Source organism: Cibotium barometz, chromosome 35 (genome assembly GCF_041138505.1).
Source record: "Cibotium barometz isolate CiBa-2024 chromosome 35, ASM4113850v1, whole genome shotgun sequence".
Classification (NCBI taxonomy): Eukaryota; Viridiplantae; Streptophyta; class Polypodiopsida; order Cyatheales; family Cibotiaceae; genus Cibotium; species Cibotium barometz.
In genome coordinates, this window is record NC_141080.1 from 4,853,505 (window position 1) to 4,871,005 (window position 17,501).

General features: G+C 39.9%; 1 protein-coding gene across 1 annotated transcript; it reads left to right on the forward strand.

Moving 5' to 3' along the window:
* Window positions 1-210: 210 nt before the first annotated feature.
* Window positions 211-5,073, forward strand: LOC147618084 (serine carboxypeptidase-like). Its single transcript, XM_086775328.1, has 9 exons — window positions 211-729; window positions 1,375-1,546; window positions 1,627-1,746; window positions 2,176-2,319; window positions 2,412-2,562; window positions 2,698-2,786; window positions 3,026-3,284; window positions 4,260-4,393; window positions 4,634-5,073. The coding sequence occupies exons 1-9, from the start codon at window positions 425-427 to the stop codon at window positions 4,781-4,783; spliced, it is 1,524 nt and encodes a 507-aa protein (XP_086631454.1). The 5' UTR covers window positions 211-424; the 3' UTR covers window positions 4,784-5,073.
* Window positions 5,074-17,501: the final 12,428 nt, after the last annotated feature.

Sequence of the window (17,501 nt, forward strand, 5' to 3'; positions counted from 1 at the left end):
GTGTGTGAGAGAGAGAGAGAGAGAGGTGTACATGTGTGTGAAGAGTTTCAAAATTTGAGTGCGCGCGCTCGTGAGAGAGAGAGAGAGGGAGAGGATCATGTGCATGTGTAGAGAGAAAGATGGGGGCATGGGGGGAGAGAGAGAGAGAGAGATGGGGGTAGGAGTCGTGAGAGAGAGACTTTCTTCGGAGATTTTTCTTAATAAACCAGCAAAATTAGTAAAATTATTCAAAGGGAGAGTTGGTGAGAAAGCAAATCAAAGTTACCAACCATTGACCTTCGAGGGCATCCCACATATCTCTGCATTTTCCTCCTAAATCAGCAGGATCAGATTTGCCAAGGTTAGGGTTTTTGACAGGGAGGGAAATTAGGGTTTGTGGCAGGAAGGAAAATTAGGGTCCTCGACAGACTTTTCATTTAGAGAGATGCGGCCCTTGATGCTGCAATGCATCGCCCTTCTGTGGTGTTTTGTGGTAGGCGCTTGCGCCGCCCGCCGCCCCCTGCCCCACTTCAGCAACAGGTTCCCTCAGGGCCAAGCTGAACGCTTCATCAAAGCCCTCAATTTGGTCCCGGGCGCTGCTGAAGACAGCCATGTGGAGCTGGGCGGGCCCAAACTGGTGGAATTCCCTCTCAACATGGACGTCCATGGTGATTCCGACTCTGCCATCAGCAAGAAGGAGCTGGGGCAGCATGCGGGCTACTTCCAATTGAAGGGAACTCGTGCTTCAAGGTCTCCTTCTTGCCCTTGCAATGCTTTAATCCATGCTTAGATCTAATTTTTGCCTTAGATTTAGGTTATTTGCACAATTGGGCTATCACTGCATGTAAATGTCATCTTGAAACAAAAGGAGAGTGTGGATGTGTTAACAAGCGGCGATGAGGCCATTGATGAAAGCGTAGATTTGGCCTTTCAGCACAGTCCTTTTTGGCCTTGTCACGGTGCTCGATTTGTGATTGTGAAAAAGCAAAACTCAATCTGTGTGTTCATGTGTATGTGTATGTGTATGTGTTAATGTATATGTGTGTGTGGTTGGGTATGTGCATGTGTCTGTGTGTGCACGCGCCCATGCGCATGTTTTTCTGTTTATATCTGAATGCTTGATGTATGTACTTTTATGTTTTATATGCAGCTATGGTATCATGAGCATGCAATATGAAGTTTTCACCATAGTTACATCATTGTCGACATTGCCTGTAGTCTTACTCTTAATAATTACTAAGAGGGCTGCATTGCCTAAAGGCAAAAACTTATGGAAGTCATTTGACCTCCATTTTTTATTGGAATCATATCACTTTATCTGCCAAAAAACTTTTCTAGTGGTAAGGGTGTGATCACCGGTGTTGCTTTATCATTTATTGTTTTGGCGATTCACAGGATGTTTTACATGTTTTTTGAATCACGTGGAGACAAGGCCGTTGATCCTGTGGTGCTGTGGATGTCCGGAGGACCTGGGTGTAGCAGTGAGCTTGCACTTTTCTATGAAAATGGACCCTTCCAAATAACTGACAATCTTACTCTCGTTTGGAATAAGCATGGCTGGGACAAGGTAGCACATGTCTTTCAACAAGTACATGCTTTTCCAAACAATTGACCATAAGCAAAGCTTAAGCACTTGTCTGGATACAGGTTTCCAATATTATTTTTGTGGACCAGCCCGTTGGAACCGGATTTAGTTATAGCAGTGATGTCCGTGATATTCGCCATGATGAAACTGGAGTTAGTGAAGACATATACAACTTTTTACAGGTAGTGCAACAAATCTACTGATGTATTGTCTTCCCAAGGACATGTATTCTTTCACATTTTTTGTAATGCTAAACTACTAGAGGAGCCTGTACTAAACATTTATGGATTTTTATGGCGATGGAAGATTGGAATTTGGTAATTGAGGGTCTTACAAACAGACTTCCCCGTGTGGGATGGGATCCTCTGGCCACGCAGATGGGGGTGGGGGTGGATGAGATCTCTCCCTTTTCACAGGCGGGGGGTTATGTCTATAAAGCCCTTGAAAGGAAAAATTAGAAAGCAAGAAGCATGGAAAGAAGAAAAGCAAAAAGCATGGAAACAAAGCTTTTCTACCTTCCTTCTTGACTGTTCACTGCTAGGTATTGTAAGATGAGATGAGATAATTTGCTTAGAGAGAACACCTTTTACTTAACTTGATTGCTCTTGCAGGCTTTCTTTGAAGCTCATCCGGAGTTAAGAGAAAATGAAGTTTACATAACCGGCGAATCCTATGCTGGACATTATGTGCCCGCTGTCACTAGCCGCATCCACCAGGCGAACAAAGCTAAAGAGGGGTCACCAATAAACTTGAAGGCAAGTTATGGCGTAATATTGTTCTATGCTATCTTTGCTCTGAAGTTGAGCTGGGCCTGAGATTATATTCGCATTGCTACTTGTTTTATCAGGGTTTTGCTATTGGAAATGGCCTCACAGACCCAGAGATACAGTATAGAGCATATGCAGACTATGCTTTTGAGATGGGTCTCATTGGAGAAAAAGTTCATAATAGGCTGAGCAAACTGTACCCAGCTTGTGATATGTCAATCAAGCTATGCGGTGATTTTATTTCCTAGATATCCAAATATCACGCACTTTTCCACGTTTTAGAGCACTACATGGATTAATTTTGTTTGTTTTTTCTTTTGGTTTTTTTGGGAGCTTTCTTATTTGCCTTGTCTTCATGTTATGCAGGCACCACTGGAACTGTCACTTGCGTTGCTTCTTACTTGGTTTGCAATTCTATTTTCAACACTATCATGGCAATTATTGGACGTGTAAATGTAAGCTCCTCATTTTTAAGAATTTAGTGTTTACGAATTAATAAAGATCAAAAGCAACTGTCTAAGATGAGCTACAGGTGAGGGGAAGTGTTCCCCTTGGTGTGAAACACATCTTTTGGGATGCTGTGGGAAAATCTTCAACATTCAGGGGAAATTGTTTTAAAACCTAAAAGATAGGTGTCCAGTATACCACTAATCAGCCTCGGTTTTATCTGATTGATCATTTTTTTTGGATGCAGTATTATGATATTCGAAAGGAATGCAGTGGAAATTTATGCTACGATTTCTCCAACATGGAGACTTATCTGAACCAACAGGCCGTAAAGGATGCTCTCGGAGTTGGCAACCGAAAATTTGTTTCATGCAGCCCCTTGGTTTATGAAATGATGCTGGTTGATTGGATGCGAAATCTGGAAGTTGGCATTCCAACCTTGCTTGAAGATGGAATCAAACTCCTTGTGTATGCGGGAGAGTACGATCTCATTTGCAACTGGTTGGGTAAGCTCCATGCACCTCACCACCTGCTGGCACCTAGTGCAATATCCTGTGCTATTGCACAAATATTGTTTTTTTAATCATTATGGTCAAATATGTTTTAAATAATTACTTATATGTATATCTAAATCCAAATATTTATATGCATGTATGTATGTATGCATATTATATAATTGATGTTACTAATTATGCTTTTCTCACCTACCAAATCCAAATATATATATATGTATGTATGTATGCATATTGTATAATTGATGTTACTAATTATGCTTTTCTCACCTACCATCTTGCTTTTTCTTCACCATCGAACAGTAGGGATCAAATTTCCATCCAACGATCAAGATTAGGTTTTAGCTTTTTGTCCACAGACATCAATTTCATGGAACAATCATAGATCAGATCTTGGTTTCTGACCACCATCCAACGTTAGGGATCAATTGTGCAGTCTCACCTACCCTTCTTCTGTTGTATACAGAGATGATAAAATTAGAGCTTTTTGACCACCACCCACGCCTTGGGATCAAATTTTCATTCAACAATGAAGATTAGAACTTGCTTTCTGATTGCAGCGTGCTTTATTGTTTGTTTATGTGTGTGTGTAGGGATAACCTGCTCTGTCAATGGTATGGATTTAATGCATGCACGTACCTACATGTGATGAAGAAAATGAAGATGTTAGTCTTGCTTTTCTTTCAAGAAACCATGGTTTTAGCGGACATGTTTTATTTATTGCAATTCATTTGAGCCATAGCTAGGTATCAAACGTGGTTCTTCCTCCTCAAAGGGCCAGGTCGATTACCATTTGGACTAGAGTCCACCACTAAGAAGCCACCCACGACGTCTATCCAGCCAATAATCTCCCCACTACACATCACCAGCACCTGCTTTAGTCTACTCAATGTTTGAAAACCCCTTCTTCAATCGTCATGTATATTATGTCACTTTTTACAATTTCTATGGTCCTTGTGTAACCTGTAGGTAATTCAAGATGGGTTTCAAACATCACTTGGTCTGGTAAGCAGAACTACACCATGGCTACTTCCAAACCCTTTACAGTTGATGGTGAGGAGGCCGGTATCATGACAAATTATGGTCCGCTAACTTTTCTCAAGGTACCTTAGGCTCTTCTGTGCAATAAAATTGTTCAATGAAATTTCGTTTAAAAAGATAACCAATTTCAATAAAAATATTAACACTTTGAACAATATCTACCAAAACATTCAAGTAAAACCTAAATAAAGTTTCATAAATAAAATTACCATAACAGGTTGACTAAAAATTGGGTACTAGCTGCGTGAAAAAAAAAAAGAAATTTGGGTTCTAGCTCCTAAATTTTCTGATATATTTTTTAGGTTCATGATGCTGGCCATATGGTGCCTATGGATCAACCAAAGGCATCTCTAGAAATGATCAAGCGGTTCACCCAAGGGAGCTCGTTGGATGAGGAGTCCGTTGATTTGCTCAAACAAGTGATTGGTGATGGTGGGGACGCAACACAGTAATGCAACCTAAGAGAGCCGCGATTGTAAATATTTATGACTTAAGTCTGTAAATAGCGCTCTCAAGCAAACAACGGCAGCAGTCACAGCCATCCTGGTTTGATACGCGTAATTACGTCTGAATACCACCATTTTCTGTATCTTCTATAATGAGATCTTATATTGGTGATTCATGTGTTCCTTCAGTCAGTGCTACAGTGGAATGAGGTCTCAAGAAGTTGCCACACTGGGCTGAAATGTTTGAACTTGAATATATGTATGCTTATATATATAACTTGCCCATATTGGTCACAGAAGCATGTTGTAGTGGTATGTATGAACAATCCGAGTCTTATTTGATCTACGTCAAGGAATCCATGTGGGTAGTGCTTTCTGTAATTATGTTGAAAGTTGAAAGGTATTGTATAGGGGGGATCAAGTTTAGATGCTTGGTCTGTGAGTCATGGTACTACTTGCTTGCGACCTGACTACTCCCTAGCCACCCTTGTAAAAGATGGGGTAAAGGTCTGGTTTCAAGGAACTTGCCAAGAACCTGGAAACCTGCACCTTTCCAGCCTTGCCCTTCATTCAAAGAGTAGTTAGTATAACTGAATTGGAATGTTTTTCAAATTTGGAAAAATGATAGAGACAAACACAGTTGGAATTTTGAGAGGATGCATGGACTCTTGTACTAAAATCCCTCTTCTGTGTCTGTCTCTCATAGAGTAGGCTATACTGATACCCTTCTGATTAGAAGAGTCCATGCATCCTCATAGAGCAGACCACACTTATACTCTCTATGAGTAGGTCATTGGTATGTAAGCATAAGAGCCGGTACACAGCCTGATCATAAGGAGACCCTCTCCAACCACACTATTTATGCTTGGAATGGATGTTGGACCATCGCATGCACTACAGAGGGGTTGCAAAAGTATCTACACACATTACATTTCTTTATCTTTCAAAGACCAAAGTTAAATTATTTCAAACAATCTCTAGAGGGTTCCATAATTGGGAATCAAGTCACAAGGTCATTGAAAGAGCACACACACATGCCCGAATGGCCATATGAAACATCTTCTTGGATTGGAGTGAAAGGACCTTAAGGAGGATTTGGAAACAACAGATTCTTGGAGGATGAGAAGAAAGCAAAGAAGACAATATGATAAGAAGGTTGAAGGTGGATCAGTGACTATGCTGGCTGTATTGGCTGAAGATATATTTATCCCAGGTCCGATAATCGTATGCGCGACAAAAGGACCTGCTCGGCCGATGTTGAATTGAGAAGAGGAGTACGAGTTGGCAGTAGAAATCCACTGATCAAACAATGAAGAATGTGCTACTAGTGAGACAAATTGGTATTGAACTATGCAAGAAAGACTTTTGGAGGTAGCCCAAAGGACATTTCTAGAGAGCCCCTAGATTCATTTATGTTGAAAAATATAGTGATGAACGTTGCGTCATTCAGGGGGAGCATGTACCTTTGACTATTCTATACTAAAGGCTGTGTTTAAAATGGTAAATGTAAAAAAGAAAATGGTCAGAGAAGAGTATAGAAGAAACAACAGTTGTTGACATTTGGTGATCTGGGGTCATATGTTTGGAATAATTTGGAACACACATTTATGTGGTATTTGAAGCTTATCAGAGCCATAAAACCATTGTACTTGATATTTTTTAAAATAAATTGAAAAAGATTATGGAATTCTTACCTTGATTAGTACCAATTGTCTAAGCCTCAAGTTTTTCATCAAACTAAGAATCTAATTTCGAAGTTAATCATTTTCTATGAGCTAACATGGTATTAGAGGCCCTAGGGCTATTCTTACCAGACAGATGATTAGAGAATGTGTTTAAAAGAAGAATAGAGTAATTGGGGTTTCTCCCTTTCCCTCTGTCTTTGTAAGAAGCTTGATTAGGGTTTGGTTTTCCCTCCTTTTACGCGAGAGAGAGAGAGAGAGAGAGAGAGAGAGAGAGAGAGAGAGAATTTTCTCTACTTCCAAGACTTAGCATACAACCTTCGCCTTGTTTTCTTTCTTTTTCGCTAGAGTGGGTACTAAAATTACATGCCCATCACTCACTATTACAGTGTGGGTAGATTCGAACCCACAACACCTGCACTTCAAGAGACCAGGGCACTACAGCTCAGCTACATGTGGCTTAAAATAGACCCCAAGGGTAAAACACTTAAGGTTCTTTTGTGTGGCTTAAAATAAACCCTAAGGGTTCTTGTAAGGATTAGCTTGAGTTGCTATTTTTTTGGGTTTAGAATACTAAAATTGGCTCCAAAGTGGGGGACAAGGGTAATGAATACCCTACTTTTGGATCCCTTTTTTAGGCTAGTAAATACTCTCCTCCCGTATTTTTACTCTAGAGTCCACTTGCCTTTTTGAAAAAGTTACCACTATTTCTAGAGCCCACTTACCTTTTGAATTTTATGTGTGAGATTACTTGGGCCACTTGCCTTTTTAGTAATTACCTTTTTTTATCTCATACATATCTTCACTTTAACCACTTACTTTTTCAAATTTCTATGCACAAAATTGCTTGGGCCACCAACCACCCACTTGTTCATACTCTTTCCTTTCAACATATCTCTCTTTCTCCCCAAACTTAAAAAATGCGAGTATAAGAGACCCTAAAATTAGGGTTTTAAAAATTTTCAATATTTTATGTTAAAAAACCCCCTAATAATATGTAACCCCCAAAACTAGCTTTTTAAAGACCTTTTAAACTAATAACTACCTTATTTGTAGCTCCAATCTCTTATCGGTGCATATTGGCATGTAGAGGGAACAAAAGTTTTGAAGGACAAATCAAAGGGAGTGTACGATGCCTTCAACAACATTTTCATGGATTTAAAGAGGCGTCAACAAGTAATGATCACATTTTACAAAGTCTCTCTTGAAGGTTAATACGGTTTTAACTTTCTTATTGATGGTGAAAAATCATTTAATATGTATCTTAATAATGTGTTGCTTCATAATCCTAGAGTTAATGGGAGTTGTGGCTTTCGTATTGAATTAAGATAAGTGATAAATTGTCAAAGGACGCAAATTAGAATGGGGCTCACACTTATGAACAAGGCAATGGCACATGTAAAGGACAACAACAAGGTGCCTTCTTTCAGTGTGCAATCCAAAAAGGACATTTGGTGGTTAGGGGATTTTGAGGTACCAAAGGAGAACAAAGAAATGCTAGATTGACTGCTAGATGCCTTTGGATTGCTATAGTCATCAAGAAACAAATAATTGCTGAACAACTAGTGTGGGGGAAAGTTCTTTTGGGGCGAGCTTAGCTAGGCGAGCTTCTTGGTTATGTCAAGCCTATTTTAGTGAGCTTGATGGCTATTCCACATTTGTTTTTGCAAGTACATGGCAGCACTAATTGTGTTTTAGTAGTGAGCTTCCTACTTGAATGTAAAACACCAATACTCATTCAACAACTTGATTAAAAGGTATAGATTATAAGGAATTGCAAAAAAAACAAACTCATGAAAAGTATGAATTTGTGGCTAGTTTCTCAATAGTCATAAAACCTGATCTCTTTGCCTCATTTACTTTGTTCAAAACATACATACATACATACACATAATCTATAATTTTATAATCTCAATAGTCTCTCTGATCTCTCAGATTCAATGTGAAATGATATCGTCAGGTACCCCCTTCAGATGTCCTCCCAGGTCAACACACACCTCTAGCATCTTTAGTCTTTCACTTTAGAGCCTCTCCTGTGACTACAATTGACGAGTTGACCAAATACACACCGAGCTGACGTAGAAAGGGTAAAATTTTTCCTTTGAAGTCCTACTCTTGTCCCTAGGCAGAAACAAGTCCTCTAGGATCCTGTGATGTTAGCTGGGGTCAGTAGACCTTACATCCACAACCTTAGGGGCCTCTTGCTCCCTTTACTGACCTTCCTCTGACCCTTGTATTCTGCCTTAGAATTTTGACACAGAATTTGCTAGCTCAAAAGCCCTTACAGAATCAAAAACCTTCCTCAAATATCCTTTGTCATCCTCCTCAGGCCCTCAAGCATCTCCAAACTGATTAGGATATCACACTATTGGATTTTTGCTGACTACAGTTGATCCACAACCACCTTAGAACTATTGTTCCTCTTAAGGATAGCTCGAATTGACCTAGTTGATACAGGTTTTCTCTCCTTTGTCAGCTGACACTTCTATACCCTCTAGACACTCAAACCAAGTGTTAATCCCATTTTAGATTAACAAGTACACTCCTCCATTTGAGGACGTTAATAAGTGTCATGCAAAGGCACTATAAAAGTTATACATTATAAGATATTGGCCACCCAAGGCCTTAGTTAAGTAAGTTTTGGGCGCCCAAGTGTGAATAAGGGCCAATTGTATATAAGGCATTTTCTCATAATGGATGGACACAATCCCCCTTTGTGCTATTGAGAGCTCTTGTTTGTGTCTTGAGAGAGAGATTTAGAGAGAGCATTCTAGCACTTGTGCCTCTTCTATACTTGTATGTTTCATGCTTGTGTTGAAGAGTGAGAGAGAGTGATTGCCTTATGTGATGGTGCGAGTGACTCTACGGTGACAGCGTCGTGGAGGTGGAGCTTCTCAAGTAAGCTTGGAGGCCTCAAGGGACACAAGTTCGAAGCATTGGTAAGTGCGCTACGACAGTGGTGTTCTATTGCTCTTCCCTTAGGTGAATGCATTGAGTTCCCTCTCTTGGAGGTGTGGTAGACCATAACATTTTTGGCACCGCTGTCGGGGAAACACCTTTGTTTCTTCCATCCTCTTTGACTTTCAACTTCCATTACATAAGATTCATCATTGCCTTTGCATTCTGGTAGTGCATTTTGTAGGAAATGAATGGATAAGATTTGAGTGGAAGTGAAAATTTGTAAGAAATTGGTTGTGTTTGTTGTGTATTTGTGTGGTGGAGTGGTCTTGGAAGAGAGCTCCGCTATTTTTTCTAGTTAATTTTGATGTTTGCACCACTGGAATTGTCAACGTGAACGAGTAGGGTGGTGTTCTGTTCTTCTTTTTTTTAAAATTTTTATATACCAAAATCATAAAAATAAGAAGCCATTGATTGTGCCTTGAGCTTGTATTACATTCCTTAGGCATGGCACAATCATTTTGGAAGCAGTTAGATAAGGATTTTGCACCCAAAACCACCTCAGTCGACGTGGGAAGTTTCCATGTGAAACTGAAGGAAACTAGTTCACGACGTCCCGGCATCAACGTCGCGATTTTAGCGTCGCAATTCAGAGGATTACCTTGCCAAAAGTATTTAGCCTTATCCTAACATCTCTGACACCACACGGGGTCTGACAAAATTAAGAATCGTGAACGAGCAGAAAATCGTTCATGACGTGAACTATTTCAGAGCAGTTCATGGCGTGAAACATTTTCATTTCATGACGAATCATTTTAGAACCCTTCACGGCGTGAACCATTTTTAGTTCATGACGTGAACCAATTGCTTTTCATGACGTGAACCCTTTTCTCTTCATAACGTGAACTTTTTTTGTAATTTCACGTCTTAATCAAATCCAACTCTCACGAACTTGGTATTGTCGGATTAAGGCTAAGGAAGTCTTGAGAACATTGAAAATCATAACAAGGTAACGTAGAATTCTGAGTCCAAAGCAAAAATTTTAAACACGTGAAAGTGTAAAAAATTGTTCATGACGTGAACTATTTTTTGACACTTCACGCCGTGAACTGTTCTTTGCAATCTCACAGCCTCAGAAATGAGTTGACAGAATCTGACCAAAATTTAATTGGGGCAACAAAATAGCTTATTAAATCATATTCACATGCACTTGAGGTCTGGAAAGCTCATCGGAGATGATCTCACTCTTGATGATAGTGCATCAAATCAATCACCCAGGATCTTCCTATCAAAAGAGTGTGGGTTCAGGCCACTTAGTAAGCACTCAATTGAGTGTCTTAAAAATAAGGAATCTGACCACCGTCAAAACTAGTAGTGAAGAATCCATAGAAGAAGGGCTGCGATACTCTGGGTTTGGGGAAGAGGAGAAACCACCCTCCCCTACTAGATCCAGCGGTATCATTGATATAGCCTAGGGATTTTTTGGTCTCCAAACCAGCAATGATGAAGATGCGCAATTTGCAGACATGGGTCCGTCAACTAGCACTGGACTTGGTCCAAGAGAGGCAAGAAGTACCTATCCAAACTTCAAATTTGAGGCTGTCAAACACTCGCATCCCTCGAATGAGAAGAGACATGGAAAGTGCAGCCAGGACTGGCCAAGTATTCTTCCCAACCTCAGAGGAAGTAGAATTATCTGAAAAGAATTGAGGTAGAACGACAGATCTACGAGAATTGAGCTTAAGGAAACAAGTGCTCGATACTCGAAGGGCTAGAGCAGAACAAAAGGAGATGGGAAGTTTAAACTTACTCCAATCATGGGGTAAAGAGTCGAAAATAATCATGGGTAGAAGTGAGGGAGAAATTCCAAACTTAGGACCCATTAATGAAGAGCCCAGAGCAGAGGCAGGGTTTGTAACCCTAGATGAAGAGGATAATCTACCAAGAGAAGTGGGTGAAGTGGAAGACCACCTATACACCAAAGAGGACATCGAGCAGATGATCAATCATCCCACGTTCTTACAGGACATGTAACTCTTAATTCTGCAAAGGTGTACAGAGGCGGCGAATGATGATCCATTCCAGAACAAAGTGGTTGGACCCTCCCATAGATCGGAAATGCCTAGAAGAGCCAACATCGAAAGAGGACGAGGTCTAGGTAGGGGGGAGCAGTTCCTCAAAGACAAAGGACGGATCCAACTATTGATCTTAATGCAGCCACAAGGATGGATCTATTGAATATGGCTTCAGAAATGGGCCGAGGAATGGTCAGGGAACTAGGCACTGCTCTAGAATCTCGAGCCTCCCAAATGAAGCCACACATCATTTCAAAGCTCGTTCAAAAATTCTATGGGGATGGGGATCCTATTTAACATGTAGAGATCTTTGAGTCCATGTGGGCCAGTGATGAGTGATGTAACAATGATTCATGCTTTCTCACTGACCCTAGAAGGAAAAGCGCATCAATGGTTTCGAACCCTCAAAGCCAAGGATAAGGTTAACTTCACAACACGACTCAAGAATGTGTTTGTGTCCAGCTTTGCCCAGAAGTGGCGAGACAGATGGAGTCCTGTGGCACAGCTGCACAACATCAAACAAAAGGAAATGGAGTCGATATGCGAGACTATGTGTCTCGGCTAAAAGACTTAAATTCAAGGTGTAAACTACAGGAAAGGCTAACGGATAATCAGTTATTGCCTTGCTTCCGAAGAGGAGTTAGAGACCACAAGATGCATGATTATCTGGTATTAGCCCGATTGGCTACTCTGGATGCATGTTGTAAACTGGCAATTGAATATGAAGATAATATGCTGGAATTGCCACAACAACCGAAAGATGTCAACTAGAAAAATTGAAGGTAAAGGAGAGGTAAGAGAAACATTTGGGCATGGGCATACCCATCTTTACCCCCGTAGAGAAATGGTGTGGTGCTCTATGTGCAGATTGAATCACACTATCACCGAATGTCCACAATTAAGAGCAAGGCCACTACTCTATTGTGCACACTGTGTAAAGTTAGGGAATCATGACACCTCCATGTGCAGATATCCAAGGTTCCAAACAGTTGCACAACTGCTGGCACCTCCATGTGCAGATATCCAAGGTTCCAAACAGTTGCACAGCTGCTGACACCTAGAGCTCCATTGGCCTTACTAGCACCACCTGTGCAAATCACTGCAGCCTGCAGGACAACCTAACTCTTCCTATTTACCTAGGGGGATGTTTTGGGTACATGACACTTCACCTCTACCGCCACCTGTTCTACAACCATAGGCTAAAATCAACCAAGTATTGATTGAAGGTCCCTTCCGTCTAGCTTATGGTATTGAGGTAGTAATGCCTATGGAATACCTAGTTCCAAGCTTAAGGATTGCAGTGCAAGAACGTCTGACAGAAAATGCTCTATCATTTTAGATCACTAAAAGGAAATGTAAGCGACATGTTCCTAGTGAGGCTTTTTTTTTTTGGGTCCTTGTGTTGGAACCATTGAGATCAAGTGGGCCGCCTAAGTGTATACACCTATAAATTGAAAAAACTTTGGTAGGTCAAGTAGACCTAAGAGAACTTTTAAAAGGTCAAGAAGATGTGTGTAATTTTTAAAGTTCAACCCTAAAGTTTGTGTGTTGACCCCATTTATGGCATAGTTAATTAGGCTAACAACTTCAAGATGGGGCCCCACCAATAAATATTTTATGCAAACTGAGTAATTATAAGTGATGGGCATCATTAATTTATTCATTACATCACATATTTTAGCACTTAACGTATATCTATTAATCTTTTCGCTCTAATGTGCTTATAATGATGTAAACAAGATGACCAAGCTAAGTGTGTAGGGATCAAGGAGATTTACATTCGTTAGCCTAGGACACACATATACACACTTTTAGACTAACGTCAGCTGCCCAAGTTCGGCTGTTATAAAAAAGATAACTCAACTAATGAGAATAGTCTTTCCCTTGTGTGAGATAGAGAGCTCTTGTCCATTCCTTGCTTCTTGCCTTATCCTCTTCTCTTATGTGTGAGAGAGATAGAGTGTGTGTGTCCAAGTTTTCTTTCTAATGTCTTGCAAGTTATCCATATCTACTACCATGGTGGTTTTGCTATATTTTTAATGTTTTTTTGGCTTGACTTATTATGTTTTCGTGTTGATTTTTGTGTGATTTCGAGGTTTGTGGATAGATTAAGGTTTTTTAAGTTTATTTTGCTTAGATTTTAGTTTCAAACACATTTATTTAGCTCTAATTGAAGTAAAGTGAAGCCAAAGGGTGAACTTGGAAGCATCCATGGCATCATCCATGGAGGCTACACCACATGCTCAAAGTCATAAGCCAAAGATATCCCATAGCTTTTGGCTGAATTATAGGAGATTTTTATCTCTTTATTGAGCATTTTCCATTTTAGTTCTAAAGACCATATGAATTATCCATACTTGACAAGAATTTTCACAGAGGTAGACCTCTACCTAGATACTATCAACTTAGATCCTAGAGTGGAGTGCCTAAGCATAAGGAGAACCAAACTGGGAAACACACCAAAGAGGCCAAGTTTCCATGCCTGGCTCTTATTCAACCTTCATTTACTTTCTCAAATCTGACTAATGTACAATGTTTATAGCCTAGGACCTTACCACCTACCAAGTTTGGTCTCAAATAAATGAGGTTAAAATTGTACTATTTTTGGTGCCCCATCCTCTTTTGGATTCTATGCCTAGCTAAATTTAATAGATAGAGAGTAAAAAATTAGTTTAGAGGTGCCATCAGTGTCAAGTCGTGTATTGACCATGTACTTGACTACCTACGTATTCAATCTTATTCCTTTTTTATTTGACCTTTTTCGTACCAGCTCAAAGAGCTCCCAAATACACTTGTTCTTGGGATAAAATAACTCTTTTGGTGGTTTAAGGACTGAATTCAAGCATTTCCATGGTTTATCATATCTCTTGGCCAAAAGGTATGCACAAAGAAGACCCATTACCCATACCCCAACCATGTCTAGTCAAAATCTAGAGTTGTTACCTGGTATGTGAGATCATCCCCCCAAACATGAAAATCCTAATGGTTTCCCTACTTGCCTCTAGTAGTGATAATCAAATCAGACCTGACACCACACCAGTATAGTGGCTATTTTTAGCTAGTGTTTCATCCTTGTTTAGCTTAAATGTGAGACCCCTCCCCGAGAACTCATTACTATATAGAAACACTTGAAATTTTAAGAACAATTTGATTATGAAGAAGGCTAAAAACCTTTTTGTGTTAAAATAATTGAGAGGGAAATTTGTGTCAAGTCAAATTTTCACAAGTTGAGATTGGGGATTTTAGCAAAAATCCTTGTATAAGTGTGAATGTGCATGTGTGTGCACATTCACACCCTTTCATATTTCATAGTGAAGAACAAAAAATGGAATTATGAACCCTCAAAAAACTACACTTAGGCCCATTAAGAAACTTGATTCTAGAATAAAAGATTTAAAGAACCTTGCGATTTTGTGAATAAATCCCTCATAAAAATATATTTTTAACATGTAAAAATGCACTTTTTTAAGTAAAAATATATAATTCCTATGGGACTTGTGGAGCAAGGAAAATTCTTATTGGACTTTGAGCAAGCAGAAATTAAAAATTATAGAATTCGTATGGGACTTGGAGTAAGGAGAAATTCAAAAATTAAACTGGGCCTTAGAAACTAAAAATTAATCCATACACAGAATTGCACATACATCCCTATATTTAAAAAATAAGGGAGAAAACTTAGTAAATTATGGTCTAGGGGTTAAGTTGGTTGAATATATTAAATAGTATATGGACTAAATGTTAAAGGGGAGAGAAATGAATGGTGGAAGTTGAAAAGTGACTAAGTAGACATTAAAAGAGAGTGAAAGGAGTGGTGGAAATTAAAAAAGAAACGAAGTTGACATTAAAAAGGGAGGGAAAGGAAAGGTGGGAGAAAAAGGAAGTCGACACCTAACCCCTAAAACAGAACTAAATAAAGGTGATTATTTTCATGCAAAAGTAAAAGTTAAGTAAAATAGGGCTATCCCACCACTTGACATTTCTTACTTTTGCATATTTAGACCTATCTTGATGTTATAAAAATGACCCCCATGAAATAAGCACTTACTTTTATTGAGAGTTGTGAGAGCTCTTTTCATAAATATATGAGGAGATAAAGGTACAAAATACTATCATAGCACCCTACACATGGTACTTTGCACCATCATTTCCAAGGTGATTTTAAAGGCATATTATCATAGTACTCTACATACTTGGGAAGGGTGTATGTTGATGCTGCCATCATAATGGTTGAGGCCATTTGCAAGATTATTTGTAACCTAAATACCTACTAATCCTACAGCAAATAAACCTCACCATTCTCGAGAAAGGGAATAAGATAGAAGAAACTCTAGAGTCTGGAGAGTTTCCAAGGAAATGTAAAAGTTTAGTGGGTTAGAAGATGCACACAATCACCTAGAAACCTTTGAGCAAGTCTCTGATTCTATGGATATGAATGACAATCCCAAAAAGGTTGGAGCATTTGAATTTAACCTAGATACCAAATGGTTTAGAACCTTGGAACCAAAGGGCAAAGAAACTTACAATGAAAGATCCATGTCCCCTCCGTGCAACGAATTCAAGGGTGCTAGCAGCGGAAGTAGGACTTCTTGCGCGAGGCAAGGTCCCTCACTCGAGGCCTCGCCCACGCATATCCGGACAAGAGACTAATCCATCGGTTCTTCCAAAACCGTGAACCCGAAAAAACTTCCTCGCCCGGAAAGCACGACGATTCCTCCAGGATAATTTTACTCTAACAACGTAGTCAATAGTCTTAATGAACTGAACTGATCTGACTGAACTCGTAAGTCCCATAGTCAGATCAAGGAAAAGACTTGCACTTGGATCATAGAGACCAACGCTTTTTTCCTCATTGAGAGGCACAACCGTTGATTCTTTTCCATAGAACAATTTTTATCCGAGATTTACTTCATCTATCGTACCATAACAGAATTGAGTCTCTTTTTAGGGATCCATCAGTCTAGCCTAACCCCATCAGTCTAGCCTAACCCCATCCATCAGTCTAGCCTAACCCCATCCAGTCTCGTGGGTTTAGCCAACCACCCAACCACTGTAGTGATGGGATCCATTTAAGAATTTGGTCAGGTTTTGTCCCGGGTACCAGGGAAAAGAGTTCCCAAGCCCCCTAGCCAGATATTCATGCAAACTTAAAACTAGTCACACTACTTACACACCCAATATGAAATTGCCTTTTTCACAGATTCAGCTATCTTTAAAACAATCATTTAATGAAACCATAGTGTCACTGATCATAATTCTCCAAAATATCTAGTTGAATCCTAATTTCCAATCATTCCTTCATCGGTGTATCTATGGCATCATTGGCAACCAGAACGCTCACCACCTATCCACTCAGGGGCCTTTTCGATAGTTCCTAGCTCATAGTACCCGGCAATATATTCACTTATAAAAATCAAAATGGAATCTCCATTGAAGATCAGTAAGATCAACCAACAGATCCATATAAAAGAGCCATGGACTCATCCATTGAGGACCAACAAGGTCAATCAACTAGATCCATGTCCGAATTCAGAAAACAACTCTTACTCCTTGATCCAAATATCTTCCCCGACGCACGTGTGGGTATCTTTGGCGACCCAAAGCCCGAGCACCGTATGGTCATCAGCACCCTCTAGGATCCTTCGCAGGTGACCTAGCGCTTCACTCATAGGCCGCTTCCTTGGTCCCTCACCCACCGTACCGGAAGCTCACCATTTAAATCGAACCGAGGCTAGTCAAGACCTCGGCCGACCTTACTATGCGAGACGTCCTCCATTGACTCTCCGTCAGCTGTTGCAACTTTATTAGTTAGGTCTCCACACGACCTTATTCACCAGACGGTCAAAATGCTTCCCCAGCATTCTTGACATAAAACAGTCATTTATACAACTGTGTCGACCAAATGATGGCTAAAAGGTGATTTCCGTATCCAATTGATCCAGAAAGGTTGTTCCAAGGATTAGAAATGCAATGCAAGACACGAACACAACCAATGGCTCCTTTTTTGTAGTTTTCTTGATTTTTAGAAAAACAATATGTTGCGTGTCACCAACTACTAGCTCACATTGTAGG

Excerpts from the sequence above, each read along its gene's own strand:
- LOC147618084 (XM_086775328.1), top strand. The coding sequence starts at position 425 with ATGCGGCCCTTGATGCTGCAATGCATCGCCCTTCTGTGGTGTTTTGTG. Across the intron at positions 1,547-1,626 it reads ATAAGCATGGCTGGGACAAG|GTTTCCAATATTATTTTTGT; the intron begins GTAGCACATGTC and ends GTCTGGATACAG. Across the intron at positions 2,320-2,411 it reads GGTCACCAATAAACTTGAAG|GGTTTTGCTATTGGAAATGG; the intron begins GCAAGTTATGGC and ends TTGTTTTATCAG.